This window comes from Mugil cephalus, chromosome 15 (genome assembly GCF_022458985.1).
Source record: "Mugil cephalus isolate CIBA_MC_2020 chromosome 15, CIBA_Mcephalus_1.1, whole genome shotgun sequence".
NCBI classification, from domain to species: domain Eukaryota; kingdom Metazoa; phylum Chordata; class Actinopteri; order Mugiliformes; family Mugilidae; genus Mugil; species Mugil cephalus.
Genome location: NC_061784.1, coordinates 10,658,374 through 10,678,810, shown reverse-complemented (window position 1 = coordinate 10,678,810; position 20,437 = coordinate 10,658,374). Strand labels below are relative to the sequence as shown.

The following is a 20,437-nucleotide window of genomic DNA, read 5'->3' as shown; positions in this document are numbered from 1 at the left end:
ATTATTGAAACACACTTTGTCTGTGTTTAATGTCTTTTAGATCAAAAAATCTCATTATCAGGTAGACATCAAACAAAAAACATAAAGCAAAAAAAAAAAAATGAAATGTGTCTGTATGCACAAAACAATAAGCTGAAATCAGTACTGACATACACTTTGACCCAGTAAAGTAAACTGCAAAGACACAAAACATCTTATAATCTATTGTTGTGAGAAGATTGTATAACCCACTTGTTTGTTTCGCTCATGCCTCATAAGTCTTAAATACACAGTTATCTTCACCGTCTTCATGATTTTTACTTGGAATATATGAAACATCTCAGAGTGACAGAGCTTTAGGTGGAAAACTGGGCCTAACGCCTTGTAATGTACATCGGGTCCATTTATTTACAGTTTGAAAGGACTGTAAATAAAGTTGTGCTCTTTATTGAAATGGATAAAGTAAGAGAAACATCTCAGGTGATTATGTATTTATGCCTGTCATCTTTACTTAAGTCTTAAATAAATAAGCTACGTTAATGCTCCCAGAGAGCTGAGGCAGACTTAAAGAGTATCCTCAAAATGTTGGCCAGGCCTGTTTTATTTTCATTCAGTCATTCATTCATTCACCCTGCTGTCAACGCTGTCTGTGGAGCAGTAGTAGAAATTTTAACACCATTACATAAACAGCCTTTTGCTGAGATCTAGGTCAGTATATTGTGAAGTTTGCACAACTTGCACCAGACTAATTCCTGGTGTGATGCAGTCCTGGTGTACGTCGGCTGAAAGAGAATCTTAGCCGGTGTGAAAGTATTGACCCGTGTCCTCGTGCACACCATGCGTGTTAGTAATAGCATGCTTGACTTGGAGTGGTACCAACCAGTTTGGTAATCCACTAGTAATCCTATTTGTAGATGCAGTCAAACCGTGTGCGTCATACTTTTCTTTTTCTGCAGGAACAGCAAATTATTGGTTATAAGGGGCGTGATTGAACATTTTAAAAGAGGATATGGGGGAAAGTTTATTTTTTATATAGCTTTCAAAATACCTCATCTGTTAAGACAGGGGCTGCTGAACCACTTTGCTGAGGTCATCCACTAGTACTAGGAGAGGGATAAAAGAAGGGGATTAGAGGAGTCCTCAGAGACTGATGACCCCACCATGAGGCCATCAGTACACTGCTGTTATCCCCATAAGATTAGGCAAATGTGCTGTCAAATAATGAAATGGCAGATGGCCTCATCCAAATTAATTAACAGGGTCCAAAGAAATTATTCGAATACACGTATGAAATAGGATGTTTCCTACATTTTTCATCGATTCGATATGAAAACAAGAGCTAGAAGTAATTAACTGTTTCATTTAGCACTCACCAGAAGACCAAAGTTGGTAGCTATTGTTAACGTGTGCAAGAGCTGGTCAGCATTAATCCTGTTAGCAGTGACACACACAGAGTTTACTTTGAAGCTGTTGACTGAAGAGTATGAACAGTTTTACTGTGTAGCAGGAGCAAAACATAATCAGTCGTTTCAGGAAGTTGTATAAAACAACAGGTGACAAAAAAAAGTTAGTGAAAAACTTATAAGAAACCTCGCCACCATTTCCTCAGTGCTTATTCTAGGGGCTGTGACTCTCAGAATTGTATTTGACGCCATCTAAATAACATTTAATTGAACTATTTCCAAGTAAAGCATGTAAGAGTTCAAGTAATGATTTATTTTATGAATATTCATAAAGCCTGAAATTAATCAGAATTTGTATTGCACAGTGCTTGTATGCGTTTGTGTGTTTAATGTGGACAATTTGAAACGTCAGCGTTACACATCTCACATAGTGTAACCGTCCTAAATGATCCGTATTAGGCTTATTCCTGTTGCATTCCTTCTGTGTGATACGTCCAAAGACTGCATTCACCCGTAGTCGCCCTGAGCTCAGTCGGTTTGTTTCAGAGTTACTAATGCACCTGTTTGCTGTTCCCAGCAGAGGGAGCAAAACAGCTCACCACCCAGTGGGACGGACCGAGGAGAGAGCAGTGCCAGGACTTCTGAGGTGAGTTTTCTCCAGAGAGCTCACGCTTATGTGTAGTGTACGTCCTGCATTGTGGCTGTGGCATCTTTTATTCATGTAATTATACGTTACAAAAGACCGTCCGTTGTGCGTTTGTCGCTCGCGTCCATTTCGCTCAATGTCTTTCACAGCAGAACAGCACTTGGTTGATCAAGAGGCGACGTGTAGCTTTATAATCCTATGAGCTCACAAACTTAAGTGAGATCATGTTACAGCACTTGAGGTAGACGGGCTTTGAGAGCTCGGGACTGTTAGCTAAACTATTCCTGTATATCTGTATTTCTTTATGTGTTTGAGAGCATGTGCTGGGAAGTATTTGCTCCTGTTTGCTTGGGAGGCAGTGATGATGTTAATGGATTAGGAAGGACAGAGTTGCCGTATTGCTAAGTCTTTCCACTATATGCTGAAAAAGCTGTGAATCAAATGTTGAATTTATTTAGTGAAGCACATGATATTTAGTTAAAATGGGAGCCGTGCAGACTTTATCATGTGTCGGAGTCAAGTCTAGGCCGGGCATTAAGGTAAGTGTTGACAGACGGATTATGAGCAGATCTGTTGTGGCACGGTGCTGTAACATACACAGACGAATCCAAATTTGTCACACCTCATGTGCATATGTGAACGGCAGCCCTAACAAAGGAGGTTAAAGCAGTCCTCCTCTCTAATGCAATAAGTCGAAGGTGCCTGAGCTGCATTCCTTGAAAAGATTAGCCCTGTTTCCTCTGGCAGAGGGAGCCTGAGCTGGTGAGCTTGTTCACAAAGAACGACCGGAGACCGGGAGTGTAGGCGTGCTGTTTGGTCCGCAAATGAAGGCAGTAATCAAGGTTAAAATCTGCAACGCATCTCTTCACCAAGATGGTTCCAGCAGACAGGTACTGGGACGTTTAATGAGGGGGAAATGTGCTGGTTCACGCTCTCCAGAGGGGGGAGGTTGTCTACGAGCCGGGACCTTCTCGGCTGATTTGTATTGTTCAGCACTAAGAGACAGACAGTGATCCCACTGGAATATTTGGCCGAAGGCTTTGTTGTCATTTTTGTGTTCTGCTGAGCTGATACTACGGCTGTCAGTGTTATTTAGTCCTTTGGCTGAATCATGTTCATTCTGCTGCGGCTGACATGCTGTGTTTTAGGAGTAGTAGTAGATCCAGTGAGAATCACAATTAGCGAAGCTCAAAGGCCAGTGTCAGATCTCATGACAACATCACGTCAGCTGTGTTGCCGAGTTGACACAGTGATTTCTACATTTGGCCACTTCATGATAATTTGTTTTTTTTTTGCATCCCATTAAAGCTTGTAGCTAAGAATGGAAACCCATAGCTTTTATTTTGTTTCATGTTTAATCCCTGACTCTAATGCCGTTTGCGATTGAATTATTTCATTATTTTCCTTGCTTAGGATCCCTTTAAAGATTACATCTGTTTTGCCTTCCATTCAGCATCTCTTTCATGGTTTTACATAATCGTCACAGCTGCCTGCGAGCATTAGTCAAGAGTGGCGACGGTTGAGCTGCGTTCGTGTTTGTGACCTCCTCGCGCTGATTTCATTTTGCTGTCGTAATCGATTGCCTCATTAAGTTGCAAATTAAAATGTGCAGTTTGCACATGCTGTTGATTCAGAAGTTATGTCACTTTGTGACGACCAAACACGCGAGGAGGCAAGCGCTTAAAAAACAGGGCTCGTGGGTGGCGATGAAATCCGCTGCTGCCAAAGTTTTAGTCCAGGATGTCTGCGGCATCGTTGTGATGGAAATTTCAAGTCTGCCCGGAAACTCGTCGTAGTTGAAGCAAATGTTTTCCATCAGTTTTCAGATTTACATGCCTTTAAAATGTTTTGCATTGTACACACAAGCTGCAGTTTCTCAGTTTTTTTTTTTAATTACATTAACGAACTTAATTCCATTACAAAAAGCCATGTTACACTTTAATAAAGTGCAATGAGAGGTTTTAATGTAAATAGCCAACAACTAAATAATATTTCCAAGTTAATCTTATCCATATACGTATTAATCAATTAATCAATTTAGGTCTTTATACACTCATTTAAGTACAAATTTATATTTTTGGTAGTTCATTGGCGAAAACCAAAAAATGCCAACACAACAACCTGTCACTAACAGCCTGCCAGCAGTGGCGCTTGTGTAGTGTATTTTAGATGCGATTCATTTATTATTTATACGCTTAAGTCTCAATTACTGCATCTTGAAAATAGCATACTGGTCAAAGCAGACCGGAACACACACACACACACACACACACACACACATCCATGTGATGAAATAATCTGTCACAAAGTCAATGGCATCAGGCAGCGCTGTCTCCGCTCTGCAGACGAAATTAAAGCCAGTGTGTTGTTATTAAGTTCCAGCAGTCTGCCACAGCAGCTAATAGCCAGCAGAAAGATGGCAGGGCACGGGAGCCTAATTTATTCTGCCGAGCCGATGCTGTCGTCCTCCTCTCTTCCGCCGCTCTCTCCCATCGCTTAACGCTGCTCAGCCGCGGAGCCTGGAGACAGGAGGTGGCGAGAGCAGAGGAGGAGAGGAGGAACGTAAAGCAGGAGACGGAGGGAGGAGGAGGGGGCGGCGGTGGAATGAGATGCAAACGAGCGATGGAATGATTTTTGGATGGTTGGGTTCGGCGGCGAAGCCTTTTCCTGGTGTTCGTGTTTGCTAACGTGCTAACGTGCGCCGAGATGGCGTTAGGGATCCTGATCGCCTTCAGCTCTGTGGAGGAGGCGTCTCGATGCTCGCAGGGGAGACACATGCAGTAGAGACTCTGTCCGGCTTCTCCCCTTTGTCAGCGAGTGTTCGTGTGAATGTGAGTGTGGGTGTGTGTGTGTGTGTGTGTGTGTGCACATGTGTGCTCTTCCTCCTCTTCTCCCCCCTCTTCTTCTTCTTCTCCTCCTTCTCCTTCAGCACCCCCTACCTTTTCATCTTTCCTTCTCGCTACTTCACGCTGGTACCTTCTTCACTAACTGCCGACGCTCGCGGTGATGAATTCGAGCGTAGATCCATAGCTGCTTTTTTTATTATTATTTTTTTTTCATCCGGCCAGCATGGATTGTCTTTGCATTGTCACCACTAAGGTAAGAGACGAGCACGAGTGAATGATTCACCGGATCACGAATCGGATGAGAGCGAGACGTGGACTGAGACGGAGGGAGAATGGGTAGTGTGGGAGAGTGAGGCACGGACAGAAGCTGCTTATTTATGAACGTCTGCATGTGCGCGCGTGCATTTGTCACCTCTCACGGTCCAGGTTGTTGTCTTCACCTCGGCACTTAGAAATGAAGTGTTTTCACTGTCGCTCCTGGATGCGTTCGGTGCAGATGTGCTGTTATTTAGCTTTGGAAGAGTGAGTCTTTTTGTTTTAGTCTTTTTCCAGTCTGAGTCTGTTTGCGTGCGAGGGAATGATTCACTTGTTCTCTCCAGACTTTGTGCCGCTCAGCAACACTAAATCGAGCTCAGGAGTCTGTCGTGATGTGGCAGCAGAAGTTGGTTTGAACTTCTCTCGGCCGCCTCACGGCTCTAATACAGCGCAACCAGCACTTCTGAGTGGAGTGCACTTGGTGAACATCGCTGCAAAAACAGGGCTCTCATAATTCATGGAAGCAGTATTTATGTTTGACAAAATGTCCATTGTCTTATCAGTCATTGTGTGGCCTGTTGCATTCATGGGGGGGGTTGAATTCTGCTGTTGTGACGAGCACGTACTTGTGCTCGGACACTGGCGTTCTTTTGTTGATGAGAAAACAATGTTAGACACTTTCTCTTACATAATTATTGTTTGTGACTCTTTTACGTATGAGAACACAATCAGCCTACGCTTATGTGGTTATTTTGTATGAAAGTGTGCATCCAGATGACACAGGCAGTGACGTATTCTTCGTTGTTTCAAGGTGCAGTTCAACTAGCACAATAATGTCGTTGTGTTTTCTGTTTCTTTACGGACATTCGTAACCATAATTTTACATGAAATTTATGTAATCGTTTACTGTGGCCACATGCACAGACATTATTATTTTGATGCGTTTTATTTCAGTTGGCTGTCAGATTATTTTTAGCTATGCTAATGGATACAGGAATGACGTCGGTGTGGTCTGTTGGGTCCAGACTGAAATGCAAATAATTGTAATAGCTTTAATGCTGTGCCACATACCGATCCAAACAAATACACCAGCAGCATACCTGATAAATGCATTCCTGGTCAACCTCACGTACAGTTTCAGTTTAATGCTAATATTAGCATGCTAACACATTGAACTAATATAATTACACCTGTTAAACATCACCATCTTTGCACTGTCATTGAAGATGTTCGCACGCTGCCAGTAGTATTTAGATCAAACTAAAGCTTCATAGAGTCGGTCGCTTGGCTCTTTAGTCATATTAAGTAATTCTAAGAAAAGCACCATCAAAAATCTGTTTATATGTGAAAGACCACCTTGATTGGACTGACAGACAATCTGGACTTGCACTTATTGCATGCATTTGAATATTATCTATTGTTGTGCAGGTTCAGTCTTTAATAATGACATTTTATTTTCATTATAAAGTAGCTTATAAAAAAAATAAACAAGTAACATTTTAATTTGAACTTGAATGTTTCTTATGTAATGTTTTTTTCTCATTTTAATTTTCAAATTTGAACATTTGAATATCGCAATAGGGCAAGGCGCCACTTTGAACTAAATCTTGAATAGCTTCTTCATTCGGCAAAAATTAACAGAAAAAATGGGCTGTCAAGTTTACATATTAATTTTTACTCAAATTATCATGCTTTTTTTTTATTACATTTTCATTAGAGCTTTGGATGATGATTTGGTCTTTCAGAGTTGGCACCATTCAGGTAGCAACAAAGAAAACAACAGTGAGTAGGTCACTCATTTAGAAGCGTTCTAAGCTCTCCGTTGTCACTTACGTGGAAAATCTCAGTTGAGTGGTTTGTGGTCTAAGTATAGGCAAAGTCTGCATCTAGAGAAGCAGTTAACCTAGTGCCCTGGCAGGAAAGGCTTAAGATAGACACATACGCTGCATCTCTTTCGTCCTTGCATGTTACAAAAGACATGTGACATGAGCAAAGACCTCTCTGGTCAACTAAGATATTGATTTCCTGAGAGCTGTGGTGAAATATTCACGCTGGCTTTTTCATGGAAGCCATTAGCAACTCAGCTTCAGTGTGCTGCCCTTCACCCAGAGTGCCTCTGCAGAGTGGTTGCCCTCTGCGAGAAGAGAGTGTTCTTTCATGGTGGTGGTTGTGGGTTTTCTTTCTTTCTTTTTTTTTTTTTTTTTAAGAATAGAATCTGTGTGTTTTAACAAACCTTTGAATTAATACTTGCAGATCAGTGGTTTAAATGTAAATGTAATATGATGAAAATAGAGCATTTGTACACTTGGAGTTTGTAATATTAATTAAGTTGGCTATTGTATATCAACTTTTTGAAACTTTTTGCATTTGCAAGATTGATTGATCTTTGCTAAGTGGAATGATCGTAGCTGTTTTAAGAGGTTGTTCTAGGGAAAAGTTGATGATGTAGCTCTGTATGCTCAGAAGAGCAGAACCTGAGCATCTTGACTGGAACCCTGTTGGACCATGATAATATTATATAATAAGTCAAGTTTAATGTCTTTTGTGTAAGTGAGCTTCACCAGTGTCTGGTCTATGATTATATTGTTCAGTGTTGGTTGAAAATGGACAAATAAGCAGTTGAGTTCCTCTGTCAGTGAGACACTGTTGGTTAATAGTGTGTATGTTTTTGAAATTTGCGATACATTTGATGCCTTAGAGTCCTTGCTAGTGAAGTTAGCCTTTTTCTTGTCCTTGTATGCAGCCTTTGCTCTTTTTATACTTTTGACGTTAAGGCTTGCTGCATCGTATATCGCGTTGTCCTCCAGATTTGTAGCCTGTATTGGTTTCTTCAGCTTGGACCACTTTTGTCTTCCCGTTTGGGTTCACACAGACAGGTTTGTTTTACGGTTACAGTCTCAACACGTCTCCTGATGTAGAAGAACATAATTGATGTGTATTCTTCCAGATCCAGTTGGTCAGGTTTTAATTGCTGTTTACTGAATTTACATGTAAGCTCATCATTGAAGCAACAGAAAGTCTTTATTGTTTGTCTGTCACAGGGTCTACTCCCATACGGTCAGCTGTGCTCCTCCTCTTTGCCACCCAATGATCAGCAGATACATGAGCTTGTTAGGAGTAGGGCTACAAGCAGCATGACTCAGCTGTGCACTATTTTGAGCTGAATCATGGATTGCTCATACATGGGACTCATTAAACTTGTTAAAACTGGGACATTTAATGTACACTTTAGTCTGTATACCTGGCAGATGATGGTTTGCTTAACAGTTGCTGCAATGACTCGTTTTACGTCATCGATAAATACGGCGATTTGCTTAGACAGTGTTGACGCATCGCAAAGTTTGCTAAAAAAAAAAAGCCCTTAGCCAAATGTCAGTAGTAGGGAAATGCATTAAACAGAGATCTGGATACATGAGCTTAGGACAAATATATTAACGCAGGACAAATATATTAATATAAGACAAATTAATTGCATACTTTCTAAAATGTAAACTACTCACAGCTGTAGCTGAGGCTGAGACGTCGAATATTTGGACTATTACAGTGGATAAATTAAAGGATTACCCTAAATTATGCTAATTATCTACAGCACTAAACCCATCTAATGTTTTGTTTAATAGTAGCATGGTGGTAAAACTTCAATTTTAAACTTGGGTTTCATGTATAGACATTGTTAAAATGTGTCATTATTATGTTTGAATAAAATGTATTAGGAAAGGCTCTCTTGTATTTTAGTAATTAACCAAATGGTTTATCAAGTATTCAGAAATTATTCCACACATTCATTGAAAAAAATTATGGACACATTAATCAATTGGATAAATGTCTGTTCGTCCTAATGCTCCTGGTTCATAGGTGGAATAGAAACATGAGCTCACTGATTTCTTTTGCAACTTTCTGTCTTGTGATTCAAACATCACTGAATCACTGTACTCATGCCTCAGGCAAGACAGCTTAAAAATACCTCAGAACTTAAAGTGGTCTACAAGGAGGCAGAGTGGCTGAAAATGATAGCTATCTGCAAAAGTGTTCATGAAGAGAACCATTTCTAACTCACTAGAATTTGCTGCTGAGTTTCTATGAACTTCTTTTTTAAATTCAAACGTTCACGAATTCCCGGGGGCAAATCGTATATTTCGCTGTCTGATTCATAACTTGACTTGTTCCATCCCATGGTTGTCGTAAATGTCAAGCGATGATATTAAGATTTCTGTGTATGAACACCACTGTGTAGTATCATAGGAGCTGTCAAAATTTATTTCAAATGTGGCAGGTTCATGAAGTAGCCAAGTTTCAGACGTTTTTGCTTAAAGTTGTGACACTAACATCGCTGCGTCACCTCCGTCAAATGAGCAGGTGAGACGTTCAGAAAGAGATCTGATAATTATAATAAGAGTCGGGTTGTCAGTCATTAATACACGTTTTATGTTAACTTAATGTGCAAAAGAAACCAGCACACAACAGCAGCAGCTGAGCTTTGGTTTGGCCCCATCAGGATTCACCACTGAAGCCACTAGGAAGAGTCCAGCTGATATGAAGGTAGTCATCAAAGGCATTACTAAGTCTTAGCTGTAGCTTATTGGCTCTGCCTGTAAAGTTGCCAGTCTCCACTTTCTGCTATTTGGAAATACACATTGCAGAATACTTTAACAACCTCAATGTGTAAAAGCAAGTGAAGCCCAGACAGGTTTCGTGACCAAACATATTGTTTTCACCAGAAGAAGAAATGATCCTCCTAGAGCAGGTCAGAACACACGTATCCGAACACATTCTGTGTGTTTATGTATCACTGAATGGGCTGTCTCTGCATTGTATGGTCATTGGACTCTGCCCAGGATGTTTTGAAGCAGGAAGGACCCATTCAGTTAAATTTAAAATACTGGTAAAATGTAAGTGGAAATCTATTTTTGGACGATCACACACTACCTGTGTGTTTACACCGGCGACAGCATCCGTCATTTGTGCTGTTGCAGAGTCACACTGTTTAATACCATTAGTTTAATGGTTACTTGTTAAAGCATGACCTTCCTCACTGCAACAATGATAAAACTTCTCCTCCCACTGCAGGGCAGCCTGCCGGCCTGCTGGGTAGGTTTGTAATTGGTTGTTGCCTGGTTACAGCACTGCTTCTCTATGGGAGTTAGGAGGATGGACTTTCTGGAAATGGTGAATGTTCAGATGTCCAACGATGCTGTTTGCACTGTTATCGTTGGGTGTTGGAAGTATTGTTATCCTGTCCTGTGTTAACTTTTTGGGCAGGTTTGTTCCAGTGCATCCCACAGATCCTTTGAGTCTGGAGGACAGGTCAACACCTTGTGCTGTTTTTCACAGTTTTTGAGTTGTTCTTAGATCGTTTTTGCTGCCATCAAGGTGTACCATCGCTATGGGGTGGGGGTGTATGGTCTGATCTGTGTGAGTGGTACATGTCTAAGTAATGTTCACGTGAATGTCAGGTCAGCAGAACATTCTGTCGTCAATGTTATTTAGTTCTCCTGTCAGTGGTTTTACTGTTGTTGTTGATCAGTGAAAGTTAAATTAAAAAAAAAGTGTATTCTATACAGGAACACATGTGAAATATCAGACTTATTTTCACAAATGATAAAGAAAAGGCTGAATTTCATTATATATGTTCGGTGCAGAAACATTTGTGGTAAAACAGTTTGAATGATTTCGGACTTTAAAATGTGCACACACGCTGTACAAACTAGCAGATTACAGCCGACAAGTGGCAGAATTATAATTTGTTACCAAGTTACACCTTCTGCGATACGTGTAAATGATTATGTCACCCCTGCAGTTGCGATTCACTGGCTTTAACACTGACTAGTAGTCCAGCCTGGAGCCCGAGGAGCTGGGACATCATTTGCCTTCCGACGTAGCTCCATACATTCAGCAGCACAAAGTCCGCGGCTGTGTTCAGTTTGCCAAGTCTATTTCTGTTTCATCTTCATTCTAACTCATCCACCTCCAGATTACCTCCCCCACCTTTATTCTCCACTCTTCATCCGAGCCGCCACTTTCCTCCTCTTCTACCCCCGGCTCAACTTCACACTCGCCGAGCAGCAAATAAATAAATAAGGAATGCAGGGGGGCGGGAGAACCATTTGGTTTTCCGTTCACTTATGCTGCTGAATCGATGGACAGTTACCACGGTAACAAGGAGGCTGGCACCAAAAATATATTCTGTACAACATCTTTAATACCTCCCCTTACATTCAGTTTGCCAATGGGTGCAGCTTCCCACAGTCACCACTGTGACCCCCCCTCTAAGAGAAGGATACATGTTGCTGGCTTAGACCTCCCAAAAGACAAATTAAAGAAGAAAAGGTGTTTGCTCTAGCTTCGCACTACATCCTTGAGAGCTTTTCCTCTTTAGTTTAAGATGTTCAGACATGTTACACAATCTAGTGTAACAACTACCAATTACTGACAGATCAGGACCTTGTGTACTGTTTGTGTGAGGTTCCCATTTTAGTAGGTCCCATGATCTACTTAAAAAAAACTTACTTCAGATGATAAAATCCAGATATCTTTGACCTTCTGCTTCCCCCTTTTCTCCCCTTTCTTGTTGCAATCTTGCTTTCAAACTTAAATGTATAACTATGTATGACTGAACAGGAAATCTTAGTAGTAAGTAAGTAATAGCAGTGTAAAGTTTGGCTCAACGCTGTAAATCTGTGTGATGAAAGGATCAACGTAATTGTTGATTTTCTTAGTGTAACAGGTCTGCTGGCCTACTGTATTATTTCACAGCATTACTGGAAGCCCTCGTCATTTCACGTGATGCCTGGCGTCTCCCCTGTAAGACTGGGAAACCCTGGTGTTAATGCATTGAATAGACACAAGCACATGACAGAGACAATGAACTGGTGGTAGCTCCCGTTAGTGAATCGGTATTAAATAAAATATTTTTCTCTGGGAGTCTTTATGGTCATACCACACATGCAGAGCTGTACTCCTTTTAGCCTTTCGTTACAGTTATTATTCATGGCGTAGTAGTGTAGTGTTATGTAATGCTGCGTATCTCTCTCTCTCTCTCTCTCTCTCTCTCTCTCTCTCTCTCTGTGTGTGTGTGAGAAGGTGTGTAAGCTGGAGAGAAACATCTAAGATGGTGCAATTGTGTGCATCATGTTGCAAGCAAATATACTGTTGTACTCTATTGTGCACAATACTATCATGCACACTGCCTGGACAAAAAAATAAAAATAAAATAACTAAGCAAATATAGGTAGGAGCCTCCTACTGGATAATTACAACAAATTATTTAACCCCAACTGATGCAATGAGTAGCTTCTCATTTCTTCTACACATCACACGGTTGTGGGGAAGATGTTAGTCTGTTTGATCAGAGTCAAATCATTGGCATGCATCAACCAGAGAAAACATCTAAGGAAGTTGAAGCAGAAACTACTAAAATTGGGTTAAGATTTGTCCAACGTATTATTAAAAACTGAAAGGGTAGTGAGGAACCATCGTCTTCAAGGGAGAAATGTAGTCAGAAAAAAATCCTGATTTATGGTGATCGGTGATCACTTAAACATTTGGTGAAATCAAATAAAAAAACAAAAAAAACAATTAGTAGAACTCCACATGTACAATGTGAAGGGAACTCAAGGGATTGGGACTGAATAGCCGTGTAGCCTTTAGAAAACCACTAATCAGTGAGGCTAACCAGAAAAAAGGCTTCAGTTTGCTAGGGAGCACAAAGGTTGGACTCTGTAGCAATGGGAATAGGTTATGTGGTCTAGTCCAGATTTTCCCTGGTCCAGAGTGATGGGGCACCAGGGTAAGAAGAGAGGCAGAAGAAGTGATATACCCAGACTGTACCAGCCTATGAGGCCAGTGCTATGATCTAGTGTTGCTGCAGTTGCTCAGGTCTAGGTTCAGCAACATTATGACTTAATGAAGTAACTTAAAAATAACAGGTTGGTTCCTCACTGTGATCTTTGGAAAAAAAAATAGTTCTGATGTGATTTCACCTGCTACCAAGATGCATGGAGGAGGAAATGAAATTGGCCAAAGGTCAAGACTCCAGCAGCATTTGTAGTATAAAGAACAACTTTATTAGACCAACACATTTTGATGTTTCTGTAAAAAAATGACTGGCCTCTACTTTCACTGAATATTGTGTGTCATATTCAAATGGTCAAAGAATCAAGGTAGTCAAATTGGGTAAAAAGTAGATGAATATCCAGGCACTGATGTGACGGATGAACTTCTGGTTCCTTTCAGAGATTGCTGCAGCTTCAAACAACACATGCCTAGTAAACTAGGGCTGTATGGCATAAATGTGGGTAGCAGACTATTCTAGGACCTAGAAAATGTCAATATACACCTGCTGACAGCCAGAAAAGAAAGAAGGAAAGTCAAGGCAAATGTGTTGTACTTCACATGACAGACGGTCTTTGGGGACAAACCATCACATAACCCTGGGACATCTGTGCACACCCACGCATACAAAACAGAACGCACACAAGGCCTGTTTTCCTGCAAATGCAATTGCTCTGAAACCTGAAGTTTTAAGTCTAGGATATAAATGTTCTTTGCTGTTCAGGTTTGAGCTACTATTTGTCTAGAGCAAATATTAGTATCTAATATTTGCTATATTTCATTGCTGGTTATCTGACTCACAAACTATTTAAAACATTTTCCTTAAAGTAGTGTCAAACTTGTGGTAACGACTTGGCATAAAGTAGTAGTAAAATTAATAAACCTTTATTAAAAGTCAAACCAGAGTGGAAGACTTTTGGCCCAGGAGGACAACTAGAAAAAAACTGATAGGGTTTCAAAAGAGTATCCTGATTTAACTTCGTCATATACCAGTCTATAATAATCCCCAGACATACGTTACCTGGGAGGTAATATACATATATATGACCTGGGAGGGTCATATATATGGGTCATTATATGAAGTTTTTATTATCATTATCCATCATTATGTGCTATCAACAAATATGCAATGGATTCAAAGCAGTATCTTCATTAAACATTTACACCCATCAATATATATGTATGTGCTCTTAATAACATTCAGAATAAATCAAGAATTTTTGTTTGTATTCGGTCAAAAGTTACCGTATCTATAATTTTATATACAAGAGGTGCATTGCCCATACATTCCAACGGAGGTATACAATGTATAGCAATTAGTTGAGAAGTTGCCTAAAGCTGTGTAGCACTGGATGGTGCATCATATTTTGGGCCTCTATAAATAGTCGAACTAAACCGGGTCAGTTTTGACCTGGTAGGACAAAAGCTGCATGACTGATGGGAAGACACTGCAAAGGTTAATTGCATTTGCTCAGACATCACCAAGATATGCATTAAAACCTGCATTCGGTGCCAACATATGCATCAGGGAGTAAGTTACGGCTTATTGGAGAAGATTTACAGAATATAGAAATAGTTACTATTTCATTGCCCTTGGAGGGTCAACTATCAGTGCAGGGTAATGTGTGGTAATGACTTTAGAGTAACAATTGTTCATAAATCTGTAAATATGTGCGTTGAATGGCCTGTAGAGGTTTCTAGAGCGTAGCAGCTCAACAAGTGTGAGGCAGAGTGACATTGGTCCTTCATAGTATTGTTATTGCAGTGGAAGGTAAAGATGTCATCTAGGGCAAGCAAGTGTGTGTTTGTGATCCATTCCTTATCTGCTGCAGATCTGGTCCTGTACCACACCAGAATGCATGTCAGGATGCTTTCTCGCACTTTCTCTCTGCTTATGTAAAAGGTAGATTATTATCCCGGATTTTTCAATATGAGGTCTTTTGTTTTTCTTGATGTCTTGCCTCTGTACCTCCTCTCTGCATGCAGACTCATCAGTCATGGTGATCAGATCACGGTTGTGTCGTCAGCAAATTTAATAATCGCTTTGGTGCTGGGAAACATTTGTGTCTATGTAAAGAGTAGCACAAGGTAGTCGGTACACAGCCCCTGTGTGTGTGGCGAGCATGAAAGAATAATGTGGAGGGCAGTTTTTTCTGAAATCCTCCATCAAAAGGCAAAAATTGTGTTGAATGTTGGACAGTGTAGTCTCCCGGGTAAGACTGTTCTTTGTTGTTCCAAGTGGGCACCATTGTGTGGAGTGCAGTGGAAATGGCGTTGTCCATTGGTTCTGTTGGTTCTATTGGTGTGGGGGTCCAGGGTTGGTGGGAGTGCAGCATTTAAGTGTTGAAAGACTTAATTTTTCTAGTCCTCTGATCTAATTATTGAGGGATGTTGTGTCATCCTGCTGTGGAACTGGCACTATGGTGGGTTTCTTTAGGTACCCGGGAACAGTGCATTGAATATCTCTGTAAATAATAAATGTTATATAAGTCTTTTGAAGAACTTGAAGGCTGTCTGAGTGTAGCTGACTTAGCAGATATTATACAAAAAACATATCAAAATACCATGCTTTCTAACAGCGTTGATGTGATGTGATTTCAGACCATTTTTATTCAGGTTACAACCAAGTGTAAGCTTTGATCACTCACTTTTGCAATACATTACTCTTCCATGGTACAGTTGCAGTCATAAAATGCCAAATACAAGACATGAACATATATCAACCAGAGGCATGTTTTGGTAAACAGCACGTGATGTGTATTTGCATCGATGGTATGTTTGTTTTATCAGGTCATATCGCTGTTTAATCAGCCTTCAAGGCGCTGTCCCATTGAATCTGGGTGTGTTGTCTAGCACTGACCCTTGTGTTAGGAAAAGGGATGATCACATATTGACAGCTCTCACTAAGTAAACACAAGCTAAACAATATTGTTTACTAAGCTAATTGTCAACATGTCTTTTAAACCATTAGTTTCCCTCATAAATGATCTGCCTGGATTCCATCTCCTGGCAGATCGTAACGTGAGGACACCAATGGAGTACTCCTGAAGTACCGACGAGGTAGCAGTAATTTCCTAAAGGTAGTTGAGACCAGTCTGTTTGACCAGTTTCCACTCATTTTCTACTCTGAGACTCATGAATGCAGCTTGTCATGAGGTCTTAGGAACTACAAGTTTTTCCATATTTCTGGCGTAGACTTCACTGCAGCTGTCTTCGCTTGTTTGTAGATGTTTCTTAGTCTGGAATAGCTTGATCCAGAATATTAGTCTGGTAACACACAATTTATTAAGGGCCGTGTTTCAACTGATACTGTGAAATACAACGTCTCTCCATGCAACAGGATAGCCCTACAACCAATCTTAACTATTTTGTTTTAGGCACTTCTGAGCCAGTTTGTTCGAGGAGGATGTCAAACGGTTTAATTCCTAAAGACTTCTTCTAATTTTGATGTGAAGTGAAAGTCCTAAATTGTCCTTAATTCTAAGGATACGATACGATACAAACTTTATTAATCCTGAAGAAAGTTCTTGTTCCTAAAGATGCATAAATAGAACAATACAGTCGACAGCACAAATACAAGATACAGCACAATACAGATGATATATTGCATGTTGGCTTAGAAAATGCAAAAGCAATGCGGGCTAGAAACATGTACACAACACTGAAACACTGGGTTGATTGCGTATCTGATATTGTTCTTCTCATCTTTCTGCTGTGTTTGCAAAAGGTAGCCCAGAGTGTTCATCATCCACCTATGGACGCGCTGTGAGTGCGTCATTAAGTTGCTCTTCTTGTCGTACCAGTACCATTAATCCAGCAATGGAACCACTGTACTGACATCACTGTGACCGAGAATTAACTTCATTTTTACGAGCCGTTACGTCCGTGCACTCAATCAAATACAGTTAATTGCCAATTTACACTCGCAAGCCCAGATTTAAATGATCCCACTCTTGCCTCCCTGTGCTGTCGTGTGTCACCTGGTGAAGTGTCCGTGCTGCAGCTCTGTGTGTCCAGTCCGTTGTTCCCTCTTGGCTGAAATCCCTACAGCGGGATGGGGTGTGGGAGGGAACTTGTTTGCCGCAGTTGCCGATGCAGCGACGGGGAAGCAATTCATTGCTGTCCAACAACACTTACGGCATTTGCACACACACGTACGCTCACATACGGAGGCACAATGAGCAGCTAGTCTGAGTCCTGTCAGAGAACAGTCAGCAGTTTGAAGAGAGCACTTCCCAGCAAGCGAGATAGCAGGTTTTTAGTCTCCACACAGACACATGCATGCACAGACACACGCACGCACAGGCAAACACACACTTTCATTAACAGGCATGCAGGAGGAAAAGGAAAAGAGCACAGAGGTAAGGAAAGACTTTAAGGCCATTCACAGTTTAGAATATACAAGTGACATGAGTGAGAGCGCAATACTGTGTGTGTGTGGGTGTGTGTGTGTGTGTTGGCTGCCAGCTCACCCTGCAGTTTTGGAGGGTAAGCAACTTGAACTCTGTAGAAAAAGCTGCAGCAAAGTCTCCTTTTCCTTCAGTTCCTTCTTGGCTCAGTATCCATCTCTGCTTTATCGCTGCATTCACCCTGAAATGAATAATTTATCTATGTAAATCTCGTGAAGTACTGTACATCCTCTTAAGTGCTGCAATCAGCTTGATTTGCGATAAAGTTAGATCAGAAAGATCATCAGCAACTGAACAGTGCCTGATGTGGTGAAATTTAAGATATGTTATATATATTAATTGCTAAAGTTTTTGATCCTTTAAAACCTGTGGTAGCCACAGTATACGCCATCAAATCATATGAGAAAGTGTTTTAATCTTCATATAAATCATAAAAGCATTTTTTTATCTATTTATAAGTGAGCTGGAGCTTTCTCATATGTACTATGGAGCTGGTTATGATAATGAGTGGAAAAGCATATTGACTCTGCTTGTTTTTGTCCCTTAGCCACCCCACGTCAGAACCAATAAAGTGGCCTCTAGCTCAGCTCATTCATTCTTTGTCTCGCCGGCTGCTTTTGTCTCTTCTTCTCTCTCTGGCTTATCCTTTTTCTTGTCAGAATGCAGTTATTGTTCGGAGGGGGAAGCCCCCTTGGTTTTCTGGATTGGATGTGGGGGAATTTAAGCAGGGGCAATGTGGGAGAAAGAGGGAGAGAGGGAAGGTAAGACTGAATGGAAAAGTAAAGCCACCATGCACCGTGGCTATCAGCTTTTTTTGTCTTTCACTCAGTTTGCATAATGCAGAAAGAACTTCTTTCTTAAATTTTAGTGATATGTTTACGTGAAATTACCCTAAATAACCAACTTGGGTGATTGTCATACTGTCAGAAAATCCAATGTTAAGACTAAAACCGACAATAAGCACATCCTGCTAACAAGTTATGTGTGGGACACTACATCTAGAAACCAGAGCCTTTATTGTCATCATGTGCATCATATAAGAAAATTGTAAGATACCATCACACCAGTCATGCTTTTCATGAAAAATAAATTACAAGCATACAAAAAATACTTTACCACACTGCAGAAACAGCATTACTAGAAAGAAACAAAATATTCTTATATTCAATCAAATGATAAACATTTTTTATTTACATTATTCCAACAGTAACAACAATTGGAACAATGCCCCCCCACCAGCCATCTCCATCTATGCAGATCCTACTCTGGATGGTGATACTGCTGTCCTCTAAAATAATAATAATAATATCTTGACTCAAAATATAAGTTGTATTTCTTTGATACAGGGATTTTTTGCTTTCTTGAAATTCCTTTTTTTGCAGTGTAGCAAACAAATTCATTCACAGAGTGAGACCATAGTAAATCTAAAATATATAATATATACTTGGTTTAGTTTTATCGTTCATTGGGGGACTGGATGGCTTTAGAGAAGAAACTGTTCATCTGTTCAATTCATCTTCCAGGTTACTTCTGAGTCCTTGAGGGGAGAATAGTTCTCCGGTGAGTGCGCTGCTTCTCAAACCGTCGATTACGTCTACTGCTGTGAGTCAGGTGGGGGCAGTAGCAGTTTGAAGAAGATTGCAGTCTTTCTGTGCTTTGTTGTGACGATGCAGGTTGGAGGAAACCAGTTGGTCCTTTGTTGGTAAACAAAGATATACGTTGCGTCATAGCTGCTGGGTAAAAATAGCTTGTTGTGCTCAGCTGGCTGCGCGTTTCGTAGCCAATGAGGAATCAGCAGACTCTAATTTACTGTTGAAAAAGTTCCAGGGTATCTACATAGGTCCACTCCTGTAGTCAATGAGCCATAGGTGTGGGCGTGAGGAGAAGAGAAAAGAGATGTAACAATGGAGGGGATGCGGTTTTATCTGTCGGGGTCAGGGAGCAACCACTTACCATTGCAGGAAGTAACTGGAAGTTTTACTGTCAAAGCTGGAGAATTTTGCCGTGACTGCTGACTTAAACACCACAGAATGCATGACTTCATCTTTGGATTCCCATGGTCCCAGCATCTGCAAAGAATATAACCACAGCCATCCAACAACATTATTCACTCTAAAATTATTTGGACAAGTCATTAAACACTTACATAGAACATCTGTATCAACTTAAGCCTTGGGAAGATAAACAGGGGTCAGGAGTAATGGAATGCTTCAGATCATTCTAGTCCAGGTGAAAGCAAGAAAGTCTGAACCTGACTTGGGGAAAGATAGAACATATTTGTTCACAATGAGCCCAAAGATGTCAGCATATATTGTGAATTAACATGAAGTATTTGACCTTAATGGAAAAAGGTGCCACACAAAATATAATGATGGTGATGGACTCATTCAAATCCATCAGCGGTCTGTAAAGATTGGAAAGGCAACCGTGATGATCAAGGCTTTTCTTCTACTTCTGTCTGCTGAGTGACTTGAACTACAATTGAAGAAGGAGTTTAAACATCATTTCAAAGAAAACCTTGCTGAGGGCAAATAATAAATGCCAAGAGCGTTTAATACAAGAGTGATTTAAAAACAAAAATGTCAAATAGTGAATTACCCAACCGCTTATTAATGGAAGAAATAGAATCGAAGACATAAAGAAAATCCCCAAGACTGCGTTAAGTTTCTTTAAGATGTCATCAGTAATGGCTATGCTGAGAGGGCCCCACACCATGAGATGCATATATTCCTCAAAGGAACTTCTTGAATCATCAGCTGTTGCTGGTTCTGAACCTTTGTTCCTTTATAGGAGCGGTTCTACAATTCAGACAGTAAATCGTTGCCTGATTGATGTAAAACCCAAGTTTTCTCCAAAGAATGGGAGCAATAGAAGACAAGGACTTTCTGCAAGACATTCTTAGTAGCCCAATGGAGATTTGACTGAGGTAGCTGCAGAGTACAGAATGTACCGTACACCTGTTTGAAGCGGTGCATGTTATATTTAAAGATGATGACCACAAAGGCAGCTTCTCAGATGAGTTATTGACTGAAACCTCTGTGTGGATGCTTAAAAAGCTCACAATTTTAA

General features: G+C 40.6%; 1 protein-coding gene across 34 annotated transcripts in view; it reads left to right on the top strand.

Annotated features, from left to right (window-relative positions):
• dlg2 (discs, large homolog 2 (Drosophila)) overlaps positions 1-20,437 on the top strand; it is a 103,724-nt gene that overhangs the window by 21,079 nt on the left and 62,208 nt on the right. For 25 of the 34 annotated variants that reach the window (XM_047606482.1, XM_047606481.1, XM_047606473.1 and 22 more), the window contains one exon: positions 1,960-2,028. In XM_047606482.1, coding sequence (XP_047462438.1) covers positions 1,960-2,028 — 69 coding nt within the window. The other 9 variants (XM_047606472.1, XM_047606498.1, XM_047606497.1 and 6 more) reach the window with 9 other exon arrangements.